The 18319-nt window shown below is 46.3% G+C and overlaps 1 protein-coding gene across 1 annotated transcript in view; it reads right to left on the bottom strand.

The window, feature by feature from the left end:
• Positions 1-1080: 1080 nt before the first annotated feature.
• The window catches only part of MYO7A (myosin VIIA), a 63702-nt gene continuing 46463 nt past the window's right edge, over positions 1081-18319 (bottom strand). Inside the window, exons 31-50 of the mRNA XM_063148691.1 lie at positions 17605-17778; positions 16203-16430; positions 15610-15780; positions 14467-14584; positions 14060-14186; positions 13779-13948; positions 13483-13673; positions 12825-12949; positions 11940-12097; positions 11297-11450; positions 11024-11179; positions 10564-10669; positions 8750-8863; positions 7579-7666; positions 6678-6784; positions 6293-6478; positions 5341-5457; positions 4781-4864; positions 4128-4247; positions 1081-3414 (exon numbers count right to left, since the gene is read on the bottom strand). Coding sequence (XP_063004761.1) covers positions 3325-3414; positions 4128-4247; positions 4781-4864; positions 5341-5457; positions 6293-6478; positions 6678-6784; positions 7579-7666; positions 8750-8863; positions 10564-10669; positions 11024-11179; positions 11297-11450; positions 11940-12097; positions 12825-12949; positions 13483-13673; positions 13779-13948; positions 14060-14186; positions 14467-14584; positions 15610-15780; positions 16203-16430; positions 17605-17778 — 2784 coding nt within the window. The 3' untranslated portion in view covers positions 1081-3324. The remainder of the gene's footprint in view (positions 3415-4127; positions 4248-4780; positions 4865-5340; positions 5458-6292; positions 6479-6677; positions 6785-7578; positions 7667-8749; positions 8864-10563; positions 10670-11023; positions 11180-11296; positions 11451-11939; positions 12098-12824; positions 12950-13482; positions 13674-13778; positions 13949-14059; positions 14187-14466; positions 14585-15609; positions 15781-16202; positions 16431-17604; positions 17779-18319) is intronic.

Here is an 18319-nt window from a genome sequence, read left to right as displayed (position 1 = left end):
TTTTATCTCTCCTATCCTGAATTGTTCTTATTTCAGCAAACTGGGAAGGGGAAAGAATACAGTATTTACCTAATCTAGACTACAGATATTTCTTATATGTGAGCCTTTTGTTAAATGAAGTGATCACAAATGAGAGAGCAGCATTAAGTTTCAGAGTTATCTGTGCTGAGAAGCACCCAAACATTTCCAAGTTGTAATTTTGGAGTATTTTGGAGGCTAGAAATGTGAAAAATGAAGATCTTCCTTTGGAAAAAGGCTAAAGGGCTGATGAATTGTTGTAGAGCAGCTCCAGATCTATGAAATATGGGGTGTGGATGGTGTTATATCCCCCTCCCCGTGCCCTGCATACATAGGTGGTTCATAACTTTTTGTGGGTACCACTCACATAGGGAATGTGAGCAGCAAAAGTAGGTGGGGAGTGTGTGTGGGTTAAGTGTGGTGTGCACCATGAGCTCCTCAGCCTGTGCCCTGGTGTCCAAGTGAGGGACTTGGCTGTGGTTCCCCAACCACTGCCTGTAATGTACATTGGGAAAAGCCACCTCAATGCTCTTTGATCCATGTTATCTAGCTGCTGCTTGGCCAGTATGCACTGGTAACTCCCTGTACTCACCCTCCTCATCCTCAGAAGCCTTGTCTAGGCAGAGCCTGGCCAGTTAGACCTGTGGTTTCCTTTAATGTTTTACACTCTGTCACATCTCAGCTACTAATTTTGTTGCTTTGCAGCTAGCAAGGTCTGGCACTTTGTTAAGCACATGACAGGTCGTCTGACTGCCACACACAGACTTTTCACCCAACACTTCCTACATGCAGTGATTAGGCTCAGAACTTGACTGGAAGATTCAGCCCTTGTCAAAGAGGACAAGCAATGGACTTCAGTGGTTTTTTTTACCCCAAAAGAAAAGATTTCAATTTATTTCCAGTCTAGGTACACTGATGGTTTGTTCCCCCTTGATGGAACAATCAGGAATTGCTCTCATCAGGAATTGCACAGTGCAAGAAGTCTTGTCCACAAGAACTCGGGAGCCCTGATCCCACCCCTGCCCTGGCGATGTCACCATGACTGCACAGTGCAGAACAGCCTCCCACAAGCCACTTGATGCTTTTTAATTGTAGTATTTCACTTGGACACATGTTTTTTCATGTTACATCGCTTGGTGTGAATACAAAGAGGCCAGCAGATGCTAATACATAAGACACACAGGTACACACACAGAGTCCCAGCCCTGCCCAAAATTATGGGGTGCATGGGATGCCAACAGAGCTGTAAGTGGAGGGTGGTGGCAGGGGAAGATGACCCAGGACAGCTCTGGAAAACACTGCTGTGCTGCATCGTCTGCTGAGTGTGCAATGGGTGGCAGGGATGGCTGGAGACTCAGAAAAAGCAGTGATGATGTGGTGATGATAGGCATGTGTCTAAGGACAAGTGGGATCCCTGGGACAGCTGGATCATAGCAGCTGGGGAAGGGAGAGAAATGTCAGAGATGGATGGTGAGAAGGCAGCTGGGCTCCCAATGTAGCCTTGGTGTAACCGTGCTCTCATCACCAGAGTGCTTTGGGTAGGGGATAATGGAGGAAGGGGATCTCCTAGCAGCCCTGTCTGGCTGGTGGATGTCCCCATTCAGCCTCTCATTCTCTTTGATGGAGCAACCAAAGTCATAAATCACTGCTGCATCCCACTTGCATGTCACAGTCCTTGAGGTCTGGAAGGCAGCGCTGCCAATTCTGCCTGGCACGCCATGGTGCTGCAGACCTGAGCTCAGCTGAGCCTAACAGAGCAGCACGTGACACCCCACAATATGGACTTGTACAAAGCAGTCAAACCCAGCCCAATGCACAGGAACAAGAGAGGCCTCAACATCTACTGAGATCCACTCAGTGTGGGTTACAACACCACCAGATCTTGGTGTACAATTGTCCCTTCTCTTGATACCCCACATCCAGCCATGTCTTTGAAGCCTGGATTTTGGAAAGGCACCCCCCAGGCTTCTCTCCTGCATCCTCCCAGACACAACGTGGTTTCAGCCTCCTCTCTGCCAGCAGGTCCCGTCTCTGCTCCAAAGTGGGCTGGTCCGCACTGTGTGGCATTGGGTGGCAGATGAGACAAACAGCCAGCAGATGAGTACAGCCAATCAAAGATGGAGAAAAGACCACCAAAATCAAGGGTCTGCCCTTCTGTGAGTGGTTCAGATCCAGCTAGGACTCATGAAGAGCTGCTTTACACAGAAACACACACAAAAACCACAATAAAATAATCAGCTGGTACAAACCTGATGGCCAAGCTAATGTTTGAATTACAGCCCAACATAGGCTTGGCTTCAGTCTTCCAAGCATGGGGTGTTCAAAACCCCTATATCCATAATGAGGTTTGCAGCAAAAGTCAAGGTTAATTTTTCTGGACACAGGGAGCAAAAGGAGATAATTAATTTTCCAAGCTTCGCTTCCAGCTGAACCCTTAGGTTGAGAAAGATGTGCCTTACTCAGCCTCTGGCAGTCATGGCTCTTGGGGAGTCTCTGGGCAAGGGATTGTTCTGCAGGTCAGCATCCAGATACCGGCATGAAATACAGGATTTCTTTTTTTCCTTTTTAATATTTTAAAAAATAAATAGAAGAAGAAGAAACAAACCTTCAAAATTTGTTCTTTAAATATTTCCAGCATTGCACGGATAGGACTTTAGTACACTAGCCTGTTAAATCAGTAGTTTGTTTATTCTGATTCCTAGTTAAAATGTGCTCCTCCCTCCCTGCTTTTTCTTTCTGTACATCTTAAGAACACAGTGTATTCTTTTGTAATGACTAAAAAACAAGCCCTGCAGTGTTCACTGGACATCTTTCCAGCATGGGTCAGGGCTCTCTTATTCCTCTTCAAATCTGAAATTCCCAGAACTTCACCAAAAACATGTTAGCATCCTAACAGCTCTCATATTTAAGAAAAAAACAACAAATGAAAACAAAGCAAGCCACACACACACAGACACACACACACACACAAAAATCCTCATCCAAGAGCCTTTGTGACCTCCTGCTGGAGTGTCTTTGCCTTGGTCACTCTCTGAGAGCAGTGGTGTCCCCTGGAAATCTTTGAGGTGTAGGATTGAGTTGGGATGCAGGGTGAGGAAGGTGAGTAGGAGGTCAGAGATAGTCATCTTCGCTGGAAGGGGAGGTGGGATTGGAGCCCTCAAGGTCAGAGTCCATTGAACTCCCTGATGGTGTTCGGCTCATCTTCCACATCTGGGAGGCAAAGTTTCTTGCCCAGCTGCACGGGTATCCCACAGCCCTCAGCTGGTGAATCAGCCCCATGACCATGTGCCAGTGGCTTCTTGCAGTTCACTTGCTACCCTTTGCACTCCTCTGTTTGCTCATGGCTGTTAGCATCTGGCTGATGTACGACGTCAAAAGATCATCCATCTTGTACCCCTGAGGAGGAGAGAGAAGATGTTACCAGCCTCCGGAGCACAGCTTACAGTGTCTGGCTTGAGCCTCCTGAACACACTGGCTACCAGTTCTTGCCTTGCAAATTTTCAGGTACATTTTGACCTATTCCACCATTTTCCTTGGGTGAAATGTCACCACCACAAAGAACACTGTCCAAACATAATTTGCAACTTTGAGATGAAGGAGTTCCCTTTCCCAGGATGCTGCTGAGGCTGAGGAGAAGGGGAGCTTTGCACAGGACATAAATTTTCAAATGGCCAACAAAATACTGAATGCCTCAGATTAGTAACAATCCAAAAGGAATTTTTATCCTTTGTGCTTTGGGTTTAAGATAGTCTAGGAGAAAGTTTATTGCTGTGATTGTTACTAGGGACAAGCTGGGTAAATGGTATTGGTTAAAGGGCTCAGGAGTACCCCTTGAGCCCATATCAGCTTTAGTGTGTTTTTCAGTCCAGTTATAGGGAGCAGTCACTCATGCTCTTGACACAGCAACATCCCAAGCACCTTAGGTTTGCTTGTTAGTTGGATGGTGGACCAAGTGAAAGCCCTGATTCATTGAGCAGAGCCATGGGAAATTCAGAAGAAAAAAATTGTATCAGTGGCTCTTCTGAGAGACCATTTTCAGCCCAGAGAATTCCTGAGATTTGCTGCCAAATCCAAAGTCAGGATTTGGTCCAATCTTAAATGCTTCTTACCAGGGAGGTCTCACAGAGCAGCTTGCTTCCTCTCACCAAGTTGCCAATGGTTATGTGGAAATACGTGTTGCCACTGCTCCAGTTGGAGATCTTGGTGAAGGGGTGAGTGATGAGAATATCCTGGTGGGAACACAAAACTGACACTCAACATGCAAGAGAGCCTCAACTTCCATGAGGGGCTGTGGACACTTCTCATTGTCGTTGTTCACTTTCCATCACAGCAGGCCAAGGATGTCTACTGTGATGAGACTTGTGGGAATGGCAGTGAGATCAAGACCAGATCCTCCAGAGCTGGTGGAGGACTGCTACACTATAGAAAGGCGATGCAGGTGGTAGAAGTAACTAGTAGGATCTCATTTACTCCAACTCCTGTCCTATTGCCTGTGAAAGGATTAAGGAAGGAGTGTGTGCATCCTCCAGGTACAGGGCCCTAATAGTTGATGCTCTCAATCTGTATTTTGTTGAAAAAGTCTGGGCTGCCTCAGTGCAACAGTGAATTTCTGTCTCCAGAAAATTTTCTGTCTATCCAGCCTTTCTAACCTGGCTTAAAGAGAACTCTCTAAGTACTGAACAACATGCTCCTTGGGATGTCTTCCATAAGGGCCTGGGGACTGGGCTCAGGAGCATCTGGTGAATACCCAAGTTTTGCTTACCTTGGTTTTGGGATCGATGAGGCTGACTCCATGCTTATTGATGGCAATTAGGAGGATTTCTGGATAATTTGGCTCTGTAGTTTGCTGTTGGAAAAGTGATGATCTGGTTAGGGGACATGTCAAGCAAAATCAGACCCCTTCCTATTTCCTCTCTCCCTGTCTTCTCCTGACAACACTGGCTTCTACTGTCCTTGATGGAACTGTAGTGCCACGGTGGATGGTCTGGATTTGGTCTGTGGTGGGTACAGACACAACCCTGGGTAAAAAAACCAGGTTCCCCTTTGCCCTGGCCAAACAGAGAAGAGCTCTTGTGTGTTCAGCAGCACAGCTGTGGGAACAGCCCCAACGACTGAGATATGCTGAAGCTCTGCAATGCTTCTGTCTGGGTAAAGAGGCAGAGCAGCAATGAACAAATGTGTTTGCAGGTCTCCAATTAAGTGTATTACATTTTTCCCTGTTTCATCAGGATTGTCCCGGTCTAGTTCAGATCTGAAACTCCTCTGTGGTACAGGGCTCCTGATCTTGGCTAAAAGCTGCCAGAGAACCCCCAGGGCAGGTACCTTCACTTCAAAGAATGCTGATCCAAATGTAGGCCACTTGAAGATAATCTTTAGAAAGGCAAGCTTGGCTTCTTCTCTCGTTTTGCCTGCGTGTTTGTTGTAGTATGCCACGACGGACTGCAACAGAGAACACAACAGAGATGGAGGGTTTGCAGAACCTGGCACCAGGGATGTTTGCAGGAAAGGAGCATCAGTTCCACAATTATAGACTCATAGAGGAGTTTGGGTTGCAAGGGACCTTTGAAAGGTCCTCTAGCCCAACTCTCCTGCAGTGGATGGGGCTGCCTTCCACTAGAGCAGCTTGCTCTGGGTTCTGCCCAACCCGACCTTGATGTTTGGTTCTAGCCTCTGTTCCAATCACACTTCAAAAATGTGCTGGCTGGTCACTGGAGCAGGGCCTGGAACAAAGGCAGGTCCTTTTTAAATAAGCTGAGCTGCTGACTCCATTAAAGAGATTATAAATTGTGATTATCCAATTTATGCAGCAGAGGAGACTGAGAGACCTTCAGCCCAGAGATCCTGATATCAGACAGGAAACAGAAAGCACTTATTGGACTATTACTTGGCAGTGAGATACCTCTAATATTTTAAGGCTAGACCTGTTTGCACCTGTGCCACAGCTCTCCCTGTGTAAAGCAGTAGTCTGCATTAAATGACAGACCACCTCTTCATAAGAACATCTCTTAGCATGTTTCCATCTGGCTTTGCATCCACCAGTACAGCCACAGTCTCAGGCCAAGAAAACCTGGGGCAAGGCATGTGTATGTGAACATGCAAGTACAATCTCTCCTCTTAGTGATGCCATGGAAGCTGAAGCTCTGGTAAGGCTCCAGAAGGACCAGGTGTCACTGATTTTGGCAGTCCAAATTCAACACTGAATGTCAGACAAGTCACCTAAGAGACTGGGCTTCTCTCAGCCAGGTCTGGTGTATGAATCAAGCTGCTGGTTTACCCTTTTCCAGTCATCCGGAGAGAGCTGCCGGATGAGGTCCTGAGGCACCAACTCCTTCAGGAGTTTGGGGATGCTGGGGAAATAGGACTTGTCATCCTCAAACTTGACCCGGTAGATGAGAGCTGCCAGCTGCAGGACCTCCTCCCGTGAGCACTTGTGGTAGCCACGCAGGTACTTTGGTAACTCCTGCACGGAGGAAAGAACAGCAGAAAGATAGAGAGCATGTCTGTGCACCTTCACCCTCACATGCTAAATGGAGTTTGTGGAGGCATCCAGCCCCTGGCCAAGAGGATGTTCCCTGGGAACATCTGCAGATGGACAAGCCTTTGCAACCTACTCCTGATCCCTCCCAAGTCTCCACTGCTACTGCAGAGTCCCGGCACACCTGGTAATAGTGGAAGATTGAGTCCGCCATTGAGTCCTTTCCAGGCGTTGTGTTGGTCCACAGTTTTTTCATGAAGAACACTTGGTAGGTGAGGGAAGGCACTATACCTGTGCAAGTGAAGCAAACATAACACCTAGTGTGAGTATCAGCTGGCAATCAGTGTCTGCATCCAGCAGTGCCCATGTGCCACCAGAGCCTGCAGGGACAGGGACATTCACAAGGCCAACTGGGCTCTGACTTTGCACAACAAACCACGTCACTGCCATGCAAGGCTTTAATAAGGTGGGAAAAGTGTCTGGGTTCACTTGCATAAGTGTACTTCAGTGATAGCACCCATGCCTAACACAGGACAGAGTTGTACCCTGGAGGCACCTGTGTCTTACAGCCACTGGTAAATTCAGCAGAGCTGCAGCCAGTTCCACTTTGGATGTGGTCAGTGAGGTGAGATGAATCCCACCCCTGAAACCTTCCTGCAGGCACTTCCTGGAGAGATGGCCTCCAGCAGGTGCTTCTCACAGGGGCCAGGAAGAGCCTTGGAGCAGAGGTTTTGCTGCTCCTGGATGGATCACCTCCCAGGTGATGTCCCCAGGGATGGTGCAGAGAGCACCACTCCCACCAGTGTGGCCCAACAGATCACAGGATCACAGAATCACTGAGGTTGGAAAAGACCTATAAGATCAAGCCCAATGATTAACCCAACACGGCCAGGAGCACCACAAAGCCATGTCCCTAAGCACCGCACCTACATTTTTTTGAACACTAGAGGACACTGATTCCACCATTTCTGTGAACAGCCTGTTCCAATGCTTGTGGCAGACTATGTGGTCAATATTGTTTGAAAGGGATGGAGGGCAGTAGGAAGGCTGTGTGTGACCCATACTGGGAAAATAATCATCATTACCATCTTTTGCTGGTCTTGCTTTCTTTATCCAGTCTGTCAGGTGTCTCACAAAGTCAAAGAAGAAATCTCCCTCCGGCACACTGATGACCTGGGGGACACAGCACATAGTCACAAAAGCTGAGCAAATAAGTCATACAGTAGAATCACAGAATACCTTGAGTTGGAAGAGATCCAGAATGATCATCAAAGTCCATCTTCTGGCCCTGCACAGGATATCTTTAAGAATCACACTATGTGCCTGAGAGCACTGTACAAATACTCCTCGAACTCTGTCAGGCTTGGTGCCATGACCACCTCCCCGGGGAGCCTGCTCCAGTGCCAAACCACCCTTTGTGTGAAGAACCTTTTCCTAGTATCCAACCTAAATGTTCCCTGGCACAGCTTCATGCCATTCCTTTGAGTCCCATCACTGATCACCCCAGAGAAAGAGATTAGTGTCTTCCCCTTCCCTTCCCCTCATGAGGAAGTTGCAGACTGCAATGAGGTCTCCTCTCAGTCTCCTCTTCTCCAGGCTGAACAAAGCAAGTGACCTCAGCTGCTCCTCACACGCCTTCCCCTCAAGGACCTGCACCATTGTAGTAGCCCTCTCTAACACCTTTATTTCCTTCTTATATTGAGGTGCCCCAAACAAGTGGCAAGACTCCACAGGCAGGGTTGGCCATTGCCCAGCCCATCTCCTGTGGTTGTGCTCACTGCTTTGCACTTCTTACACTGATGTGTTATGAACTGCTGATGTGAGAAAGCCAATACCAGCACCTTGCTTCAGGCTCTGTCTCTAATTTCACCCATTACTCCTTATTGCAACTTGTTCCACCACAACCCTTCCTTTCCCTTTCTGATGACTATCTCCAGAGATCTCTCCCAGTTGCCAGAGGCAGCTCTAAGCTGCATATTTTTCTTACTTAGTCCTTTCTTATAAACCCAACTCAGCAACAGGCTAGGAGAGCTTTGCCTGTCTGTGCTTTAAGTCCTTTGGGGTGACTGCTGTAAGTCAGGGCTGTGGGACTGCAAACCTCACCTACATCAGGTCAGATCTGACCTAGGAATGCCACACAGCTTGTAGAGAAATGCTTCTCACCACATGGCTCTGGCTCCACCAGTGTGTACCTACTGCCAAGTGGGTTATCCTGGGTACCTCAGGGCTGCCTCAGCCCCTGGGTGGGTCACTCACCTTGTCGGAGATTTTGACAAAGAGGCTGAAGCCCTCAGAGGACTTCAGGAGCAGCCTGTTGGAGATGTTCTGGCAGAAGTCCTTGGCTTTTGTGCTCGATTCCACCTCAAATGCCTACAAAGAGAGGAAGATCACCACTGCCATCTAAGGGTTAATTTCCACTTTTTGCTCTCTTTGAGGACCTCCAGGTGCACATGCACAAAGGGGTTTAGATGCCCACAAAGGGGTTTAGATGCCCACTACCAGTGAAATCAGTGACACTGTGGACTGGAGCTCTGGGCATTGAAGGGATGTCTGCAGAAGCTCTGTCATGCTACTGCTGTACCACTGTTCTTTGTGATGCTGTATCTATATTCTGTACTGGCTTATCCAGAGCTGTCCAGGCAATGCAAGAGATTTTTCTGATCCAACAGTGAAGTTGGATCAGATTTGCATGAGGAAAGAGGGGTGGGAAAGACAGAGTGAGAGATCTCCAGGCTGGTTTGTCCTAACTGTCTCTCCAGTGATGATGAGGAAGTCAAATGCCTGGCTTAGACTAGGTCTAAGCCAGATGCCTGGCTTCTAGATAGCTGAATAGAGGGAAAATGATTCCTGTTTAATGGATATCTAAAGCATGGGATATTTAAAGGTCTGTCCCCTTTGTATGCACATTCCAATTCTGGTTTTGCCTTTTGAGCTGTGCTCAGCATTTGCATTGCCTCAGTTCTGCTCTGCCCACTTAATGAGATTCAGCTCCTAGCAGTTTAAGGAACTTAAGCTTTTGATCACCATTGAACCACCAAACTACCAGGACCTACGTTCCACATCCCCAAGAGTCTGATTTGGGGTTCAGCGCTGCTAGTGCTCAGCACCACATCAGTGCAGATGCATGTTGTACTGGAATGATGCCGCTCTCTCCACCTGGTGACTTCCATGGCCAAATGGATCACAGCACACCCGTCCAAGTGTAGAAGTCCCTACTGCCTCTTTCTACTGGCTCTCACACAGAGGCATGTGTATGAAGTAGTGTCATGCTCATTGCATTGTCATTAGGAAAAAATACTCAAAGTGATAAGAAACCCCAAGAGTTCCCTCAGCTCTCCATTACAGATAAACAAGGGCAATTCCAGCTGCGGCAGAGGAATCATCCTTTTCCTTCCATGGGTGTGGACTGTTTTACAAATAAACCCACTTAGAAATACAGAAATCTAGTTGTACCCAGGGGTATGAGGAAAGAGAGAAATGTGAGCCTCATAGAAAGACCAATCAGTAGGTGAGACAGCAGTATCTGCAAGGACATGCCTATCTGCTCTGGCATCAGTATGATTAGCTGCCTTTCCAGCATGTAAGATGCTTAGTGACAGCTTCCTGAGTGCAGGTATCATTTCTGTGTCATCTCAGGTCAGAGGGGGTAATTTCAGTCACCTAATTGCCAGTGCTGCAATTGTCTGCCCATTTCCTGGGGGGGCCATCATGGTACCCCTTTGAGTATCATTTAGGGACAGTATCTGTTGGTTATACTCCAAATAACTGAGAGCCAAGGCCTGAGAGCTACTGTGAGTGAATAGATTAGCCCATCCAGTTTCCCTCTGTCTGCAGTCATACTCTAAAGCCTCCAGTGAACACCAGCAAAGCACCCATGTCTTGAAAAACACAGCTCACAACAAATCTGAGTAGACAAGGATGGATTTTCCTTGTTACACTTTGGCCCAGAGGCTTCTGGAAAGGCTGAGCTTTTCTGAATCAGAACCAATACTAGCCTCTTCTGAGATTTTTGAGAATAAGAAAATTGACAACCATCCTGACAGAAAAGAATTTCCTTCTCCCACATTTACCTCATCAGTGTCATCAGGGAAGTAAACCTTGTGGAAAATTTGGGTTGTTTTGTGTTGAATGGCTTCCACTTCTACCAGATGGGGTGGGTATTTTCTGGATCCATTCCTGCAAAACACACAGTGGCAAGTGTCACAGCATCATCATAGCAAGAATCCTTTTTTTAAATCTTCCAGTTTTAATGCATATCCTTTTGAGTAACTTCAGCTATTTTCTTAATATTATTTTTCTTCTAAAAAGGAAGAAAGTGACTGCAATGGACCTGGACGAAGTTGATTAATTTCTATTTTTCTGCACTGCTTATAAGAAACCCAATGTCCCTTTCAATCAGTTTGGTGGAACAGAGAGAGGCTGCGAGCTTTCACTGTGCCCCCAGACACCAAAATATCTCCCAGCTGTATTTTTTCACACATATTTGGAAGTTGTGGTACAGTCAGGACTGGGAGTATTTCAGTGCCATACCTCAAGGCTTTCTGGAGTCTCTGGATGCAGTCTGCTGCCAAGGGGTGATGTTTCCGGGATTGCAGGAACCTCTGGACGTGGGGCAGGAGGATGTTACTCGGAGGGAAAAGGCCTGTACACAGCCACAACAGCTCCCAGCCTTTCTCTTCACTGTATCTGCACAAGAAGAGACCCAGGAGGAAAAGAAAATCACTCGTGGCACGGACACTTCAGATGTTGCTTTGCCCAACACAATCTAGTGCATTTGGGCCAAGGAGAACAAAGAGCTCTTACTTGATGTGGTTGTCTGTGAGCTGCTTGAGGGTCTGGCAGTAGATTTCATCCTTTAGGGGTTCGGCTTTCAAGGCACCTTCAAATATTTGGTCTGTCAGCTCATTGACTGAGCGGGTCCTTTTGGATGGGTAGTCACCCATATATTTCAGCACAGGTGGGAGGTAGGAGTCAAGGATGAGCTAACTGGGATATTTGGTGAAGGCCCTCTGTTGATGATGTTGCTAAAGACATCCTACACATGACTACAGAAGTGGCTGCAAAGGGATATTCTGGCATCAAACTCTGTCTCTAAGGCCATGTGGACTGACTAGGGCTGTGGCCATCCACAACAGGTACATTTGGAAGAGAGTCAGCTGAACCAAGACAGAACAGTGTCAGTGTGTGTGGACCAGCGGGACTCAATATCTGGTCCCTGAATCCTCACTGATTAAGAAGTAGACACACCTCAGATTTCAAGGATGCTTAAGGAAGTGGTGCAGATTTGTGGTGCAGACCCATTTCCAAGCCTGTGGCATGGTCTCACAGCCTTTAAGTGGGACCTCAAACCTTTCTTTGGGCTTTGCTCGGAGCCCTAAAGAGCCAGTTCAGCTCTTTGCCTGTCAGACCTGTTTCCCAAGGGGACTCCCAAGCAGAGGAAGGATATCAATAAAGGCCATACAGGCTTCTTGGGACAGTTCCTCACTGCCCAGGATCTTCTTCAGCAGCGGCTGTTTGATGGGCTCACGGGTGTAACACCACAGCTTGTCCTTTCCACGGCTCTTGGTGATCATGACCCGGCTGAGGGTGTGCTTTGGAGGTGGTCTGGTGGCAAACACAAAGCAAGAGGTAGAGAGATTACAGGGATAATAAGAAACAGCTTATGGCCAATGTTTCACCTAGGACAGTTGCTCACGGCATGTAGCTAATGAACCCTTACATCAAAAGGGACATCATGATTTAACAAGTATCCAGCTCTGCTCAAAGAGAACCACTTGTACTCTCCTATGGCTCAGAAGAGTCTCTTATAGACCCTACCTCACTAATGACAACACAATCACCAACGCTATCCCAAAAAGCTTCTAGCCACAGGAAGGATGATGGCAATGAATGGTCAGGCAGCCACACTTAAAGAATATCACCTAGCATAAGCCTGACAAGGGGAAGACATCTCAGAGGATCTGATCTGCCTGTTTGGATTGCCAGCCCATCCAAACAGAAGTGGGAGCTTTGGTCAGCTGCATTCAGCAGTGGTGTGCATTTAAATTTTTGGAACTGAGATGAAAATTCCTATATAGCCTTAAGAACATCCTCCCACATAATATTAAATTTCAAATTGCTACACCTCTGCTGAGAAGAAATACTTTACAAAACCTTGTCTGTGGAAAACCTGCAGCTCAAATGCCATGATCTAAACCAAAAGTTGGAGTTGTACAAAGTCACACAATGGGGTTGGGGTATTCATAGTCTTTCTCAGCAGCAAAAATTTCCTGATTCCCAAGCTACCTGCGGATGGACTCCTATAATTTTTGAGAATGGTTAAAAAAATCACCTAAAATAATCATAGGAAAATTCCTCCAAGGTGTACGGCTTTACTCTTTCTTCACTGTCTGAAACTGCCATCTGTGAGGTTCTGATAACATCTTGTCGTTGGTCAGGGGTCATTGTGACCAGGGCCTGTGGGATGAAAAGCTCTCTGTTACCTGGTATCTGATGTATTCAAAGAGAGGAAGCAGATACAAAACAAGAACAGTGAAAGTGAGAATAATCCATCAATTCCTGTGAACAGTCAGTTAGAACTGCACAGTTGTCATTTCTCTCTGCCATTCTCAATCACTGATGCAAGGAATAACAAGTATTTCCACAGTGTTGATCACTTCCTAAGGAAGATACTGTGCTCTGGAACCTACACCTCCACATGTGAATGTAGCAGTTCCCTCCAACCACCAACACACCTTTAAGCAATCAGGCCAGCTGAGAGGATTTAGCACAATTCATGGACATTCCAAGTCACAAGTTTGTGGTGTCCTGAGTGCCAAGATCAGAAGAAAGGCTGAGATCACTTTTGCCTTGGACAGCTTGTCACCTCTCTCATCCTCTTTGGTTTCTGCCTTACGTTCAGGGAGACTTGGCCAGATCTAAGCACTCCATGAAGGCTTTGACCTCCCAGGACATTGTACCAAGTTGTGTAATTCCATAAGACTGCTTACCACAATCTCCAACGGAGGCATGGTGACGGTAGGCAAGACATAGACGGAATCAGTTGGGAAATCCCCTCTCTGCTTGGTCCGCTCATTGAACCCATTAGCCCACCCCGAGTTCATCACTTGTTCTCCTGTGTCCTGGTCCAGAACTATCAGGTCTCCTTTAAGGAAGCTGAGGAACCCAGATTCCTCTCCCACTGCAAAAAACCCAACCATTGGTTAGAACTGTTTTGTTTTTTCAAATTCGTCAGGAATATTAAATCTATCTCTACATTTACCACTGAGTTGGACTATTTACTTGCCTGGATTTGGGTTGTCTTGGAGAGTGACCACATACTTGGATCGTTTCCTTAATCCTTCAAGGAAGGTCACCACCAGGTCCCGGATGTCCTCTGCATTGTTGGAGGTGAAAGTGTATTCATCACCTTTAATGGTGGCCAGGGTGAAACTCTGCCCTTGCAGCTTTCCTCCTCTGGGATATATTTTTATAGGAGACATAAACATGAAACATAATGACATCCAGAGGCAAAGCCTGGAAGACTGATCTATGGTGAGATTGCCAGCCCAGTCTATTCCTCCTTACCTGCTGCTTGACACAGCTGTGATCTCTGGGAAAGAAAGCTCTAAAAGAACCTGCTCCTGTTCATCCACAAAGTACACCCCTGTCCAGTTGACAGCTACAATCACATCATTTTTAGGCAGGCTTGGCCCTGGGGTTAAGACAAGACATTCAATCAGCTCATGAAGGGTCTTAGGATATGGAAAACGTTTTAAAGGAGGATGCAATTATCAAAAAGCTCTCTGTTTTTTTAAGGGAGAGAAATAGTGGCAGACCCATAGACTGAGTCATTGCTAACCAGGACGCAACAAAAAATAATGTGTCCAAAAAAGACCATCTAGATGGTCCCCTTCTTGTCTCTGGAATCCCCATCTCTCCTTCCTTTTGCTTTAGAGCAGCTTGTGCTCTGGGGATGTGCTCTACTGACTCACCTGAGAATTTGAAGGCTTCATAAAATCGAGAAAACAGCAAAGGCCACTTGAAACGTGCAAAATCCACTACTTCTTCCTTGACCTTTTTTGGGTCTGCTCTCTTCTGAGTATAAATTCCCTACAGAAAAAAGCAAACCACAACCAACATGAAGCAAAACACAGTTATATCCAGGAAGGGAGCAAGGAAAATCAATCCATGATTGAAGATCTCGGAACAAATATTAACGACCTGAAGATCTTGGAACAAATATTAATGGAGGTCTCAGCGTGGCTAAGGGCCAAACTACTGCAGGAACAAGTGACAGTTTGGTCAAAGTCCTGGCCTTCAGTTTCCACTTTATGGAATAATCTGACTTGGAGAAAGCTGGGCAAGCATCTGGAGCAACCAGTCTCAGTGAGATTGGCCTCAGCTGACTGGATTTCCCTAAAGTAAGTGTTTACTTTTCAGCTTGACATTCCTTTAGCTGGAAGCAGACATTCATCTCTTAAGCCCCTTATTTAGGGCATCCTTAGACACCTGACACTTCTGTACAAAGCTGACAGGCTGACAAGCTGACAGGGGGATGTGCAAGGTCCAAGTGAATCCCTGTGTCTCCACTGACAGTTAAGTTCAGGTGAGACTCCCCATGCACATGGAGATGTTTACATAGTAGGGATCCTGATCTGAAGGTGGCTCCTGATGTTAAATGAATGCCCACGCTCATGCCAGGAACATCACCTCTCATGAGTGGTGATGTTCCAGGAGTACTGGGAAGTGTTGTCGTGTGAAAGTGTCACAAATGTGCTAATTGAGGCCAGGGAGGTTTTATACAGTGCTTGGCACAATAAAGCCCTGACATTACCCAGAGACATGAACCTCCTCTGTAATACAACCGGTAACACCACAATCTTGTGTAACAGGAATGTCACCCCTGAGATGGTGTTTTGCATCTCACAGTAAATCTTTGCAGGATGTCTTTTGCCAGATCTTGCATAAAAACCAATGGTAAAGCTGAATATGGTTAGTACTAGCCCTACCCTTTCTCACAGGTTTAGCTTTAGGCCAGGCTAAGAGCTGAGCAATGATGTCTGACACATGTTTAAAAGGCAAATGAAGCTATTGAAACATGACATGGTCCCTGACAGGTGATCTATTGTCCCCACCTTTTTATGTGCAGCTATAATAAGCTGAGCCCATTTTTCCACTGTTTTTGAAGCTGTGATCTCTCTGTCTGGAATGTAGGATGGAATTAGATTTAGCAGCCTTTCCAGTACCATTTCTGACCCATAGTCCACGTAGTACTGCTGGGAAGCCAGTTCTGCCAGATCTTCCTCCTGTGGGAGCCAAACAAATCAAGTTAATGCTGTCACCAAGTCATCACAACATCCATCCTCCGCCACTCAAGAAGCATGTTGTGGAGGCTGGGTGTACTACATAGTTGTGTGGGGATGCTTCTTTTTGGCAGAACTTCACTTCTGCACCTTTTTGCACATCTAAAGTTCAGGGCATTGACTACTGAAAGCTATGATTAAGCCTTACCATGTTCATTGTTAAGAATGCTCATGCAGCACATGGAAGCTTCCAAGCCCAGTCAAGACAATCTGACTGCTGTAGCTCCTGTTTTCCAAGTGAGTACCATAATGCCCAAGCTAATGGGTTTCCAGGGAGGAATATTTATCATCCCCTTCGTTGTAACCTATTTCACCATCTCAAAGATACTTGTTGGACCAGACTGGGAGCTGCTGAGGTCACACACCTTGTCACACCGGTACTCCCCAAACTTCACCCCTCGCACGATCTGTTGGTAGATGAGATTGGTGGCCACGTTGTCCTCGCTGGGGTTGTGCCAGGGGGTGAAGATCTCCTTCCTGAAGAAGAGCCGCCACGGTGCGTTGCGCTCCTGTGCTCCCTGCTCCTTGGCATACTGCTCGCACTGGGACACAGCATCCATCACGTGGTCATTGCCACTCCCCAGTGAGGACACCTAGGCAGGGCAGAGAGAAATGTGCCATTCACCTGAACAAATGCAGACTGTTTTAGGTAGAGAGGTCTATTTTTGAGTCACTCTGACTACCTTTATAATCAGAATAATAAAAACAATCAATGGTTCTATGTCATCTAGTCAGCCAAGTCCTGCAGCATGGCTGGGTGAGCCATTACATTTTGAGCTCCAGCTTCCCATCCAGACTGAAAAAAGAGCATCAGCATGATTCAGCAAAGCCAATGGTCCCATTTTAAACTATTGTTGATTCATACTGTGCTTTGAAATGTGCTGTTTTGAAGTCATGAACTTGGATCCAACCTAGCTAAGCATCAGAAAAACCCAGAATAAAAGAGCCTGTCCTGTTACAGAAATTTACATGTCTCCTCACTGGGGTCTGCCATGAGGCCCCCAAAGCACTACATCTCCTCAGACTTAGCATCCTTTGCTGAATGTCTCCTCAAAAAAGATGAAGAATACAGAGTGTAAACCATTTTCTTCCCCACCTAGAGGCAGAGGTGGCCACATCTGTAGGTGAGAATATACTTCATACTCCTATGCAGCAGCTCTTGGTATACTTGAGTTTCATTGACTTGCAGCTGTTGTCTCACCTGATGAAGCTTTGCCCCTCTCATTTATGCTCATCTTTATTTCAACAGAATTTCTGAGAAATATATATTTTTAGGTCAAATAAAGCAGGTTAAATGCCAATGCAGGCACGGCAGTTTGGATTTTATCTCATTTCAGAAGCTTAATTTCAACTGTTAGCTTTCCAATTAAACTTAATTGGCTCCCTTGCATAAAATCCAGGTAGGATGTTTTACTGGAAATTCATCTCTAATAAGCTTAACTGAGAGTAAGAGAATAGCATCACATAAGCCTGTAGGAGGAAAGGAATTTCTGAAGGTTTCTGGTCCACCAGACTAGTCAGAACAGGTGCATCTTTGAATGGGTTTCTCTGTGCATTTTCCTGTTAAATTCTGAATATCTCCAAGGATATTCAGAGGAGAGAGATTTTCCTACACCCAGCTGCAGAGTTTGACTACTCTTTTTGTGAAAATCATACTGAGATTTGCACTGTAGAAATAATCCCTCTGCCTTCTGGAAGTTATATGACAGCAAGGAGAACCTCCCTCTTCTTTCCCAGAACTATTCAGGAACAGAAGTTAAGATATACCTTGTCAAAAAGTGCAATGTAGAGTGAAAAGCCAAATCGGTCCTTCAGGCTGATTTTGTCAGCCAAAGAATTACAGAGCTCTTTAGCAGTTGTTGCAGAGTCTGTCAACAGGGTCTTTGTTGTGCCATCCATAAACGTGACAGGCAGCATGATCGGTTTCTTGGACTTGGTCGCCTAAAGGATTAAAGTCAAACTTTATAATGTTACGTGTATTTCAATATTATTTACCTGCATACTCCGCTACCCCACTATGGTAACCACTTACTAATTCCTGATCCCACTGACTGGCTGCTTTTCAGTGCTACCACACCATATTTATCAACAGGATAATGTACAGCCAGCCACTGGAAGCACTTGGAAGTCACAGATATTTTATTTACTACATTCAGTCATCAAGGTGCCTAATCCAGAAAATAAAAGCATGCTTGGGAATGCTCATGGACACCGGAACACAGCTGTATATGCTTGAAACCAGTTTAGAAAATGAGCAAATTTGCACAAACTGCCTGTTCCAGCCGTAATTATCCCCAAACAAGCCCCAGGGACCACTCATGGGAGGCAGTTTGCCTGCAGCCACTTTCATCTGGAACATTGTTTTTTGAACACACAGGAGCTTGCTCTGTGCCAGCTGGACTCAATGCCAACAGCACATTTTTAATTTACAAATACTGATGCAGCCAAAAGGATTGATCTTCAACATACTCTGGAGCACATC

This window comes from Melospiza melodia, chromosome 2 (assembly GCF_035770615.1).
Source record: "Melospiza melodia melodia isolate bMelMel2 chromosome 2, bMelMel2.pri, whole genome shotgun sequence".
NCBI lineage: Eukaryota > Metazoa > Chordata > Aves > Passeriformes > Passerellidae > Melospiza > Melospiza melodia.
The sequence above is the reverse complement of the archived record's forward strand: the minus strand, read 5'-3'. Positions and strand labels throughout refer to the sequence as shown.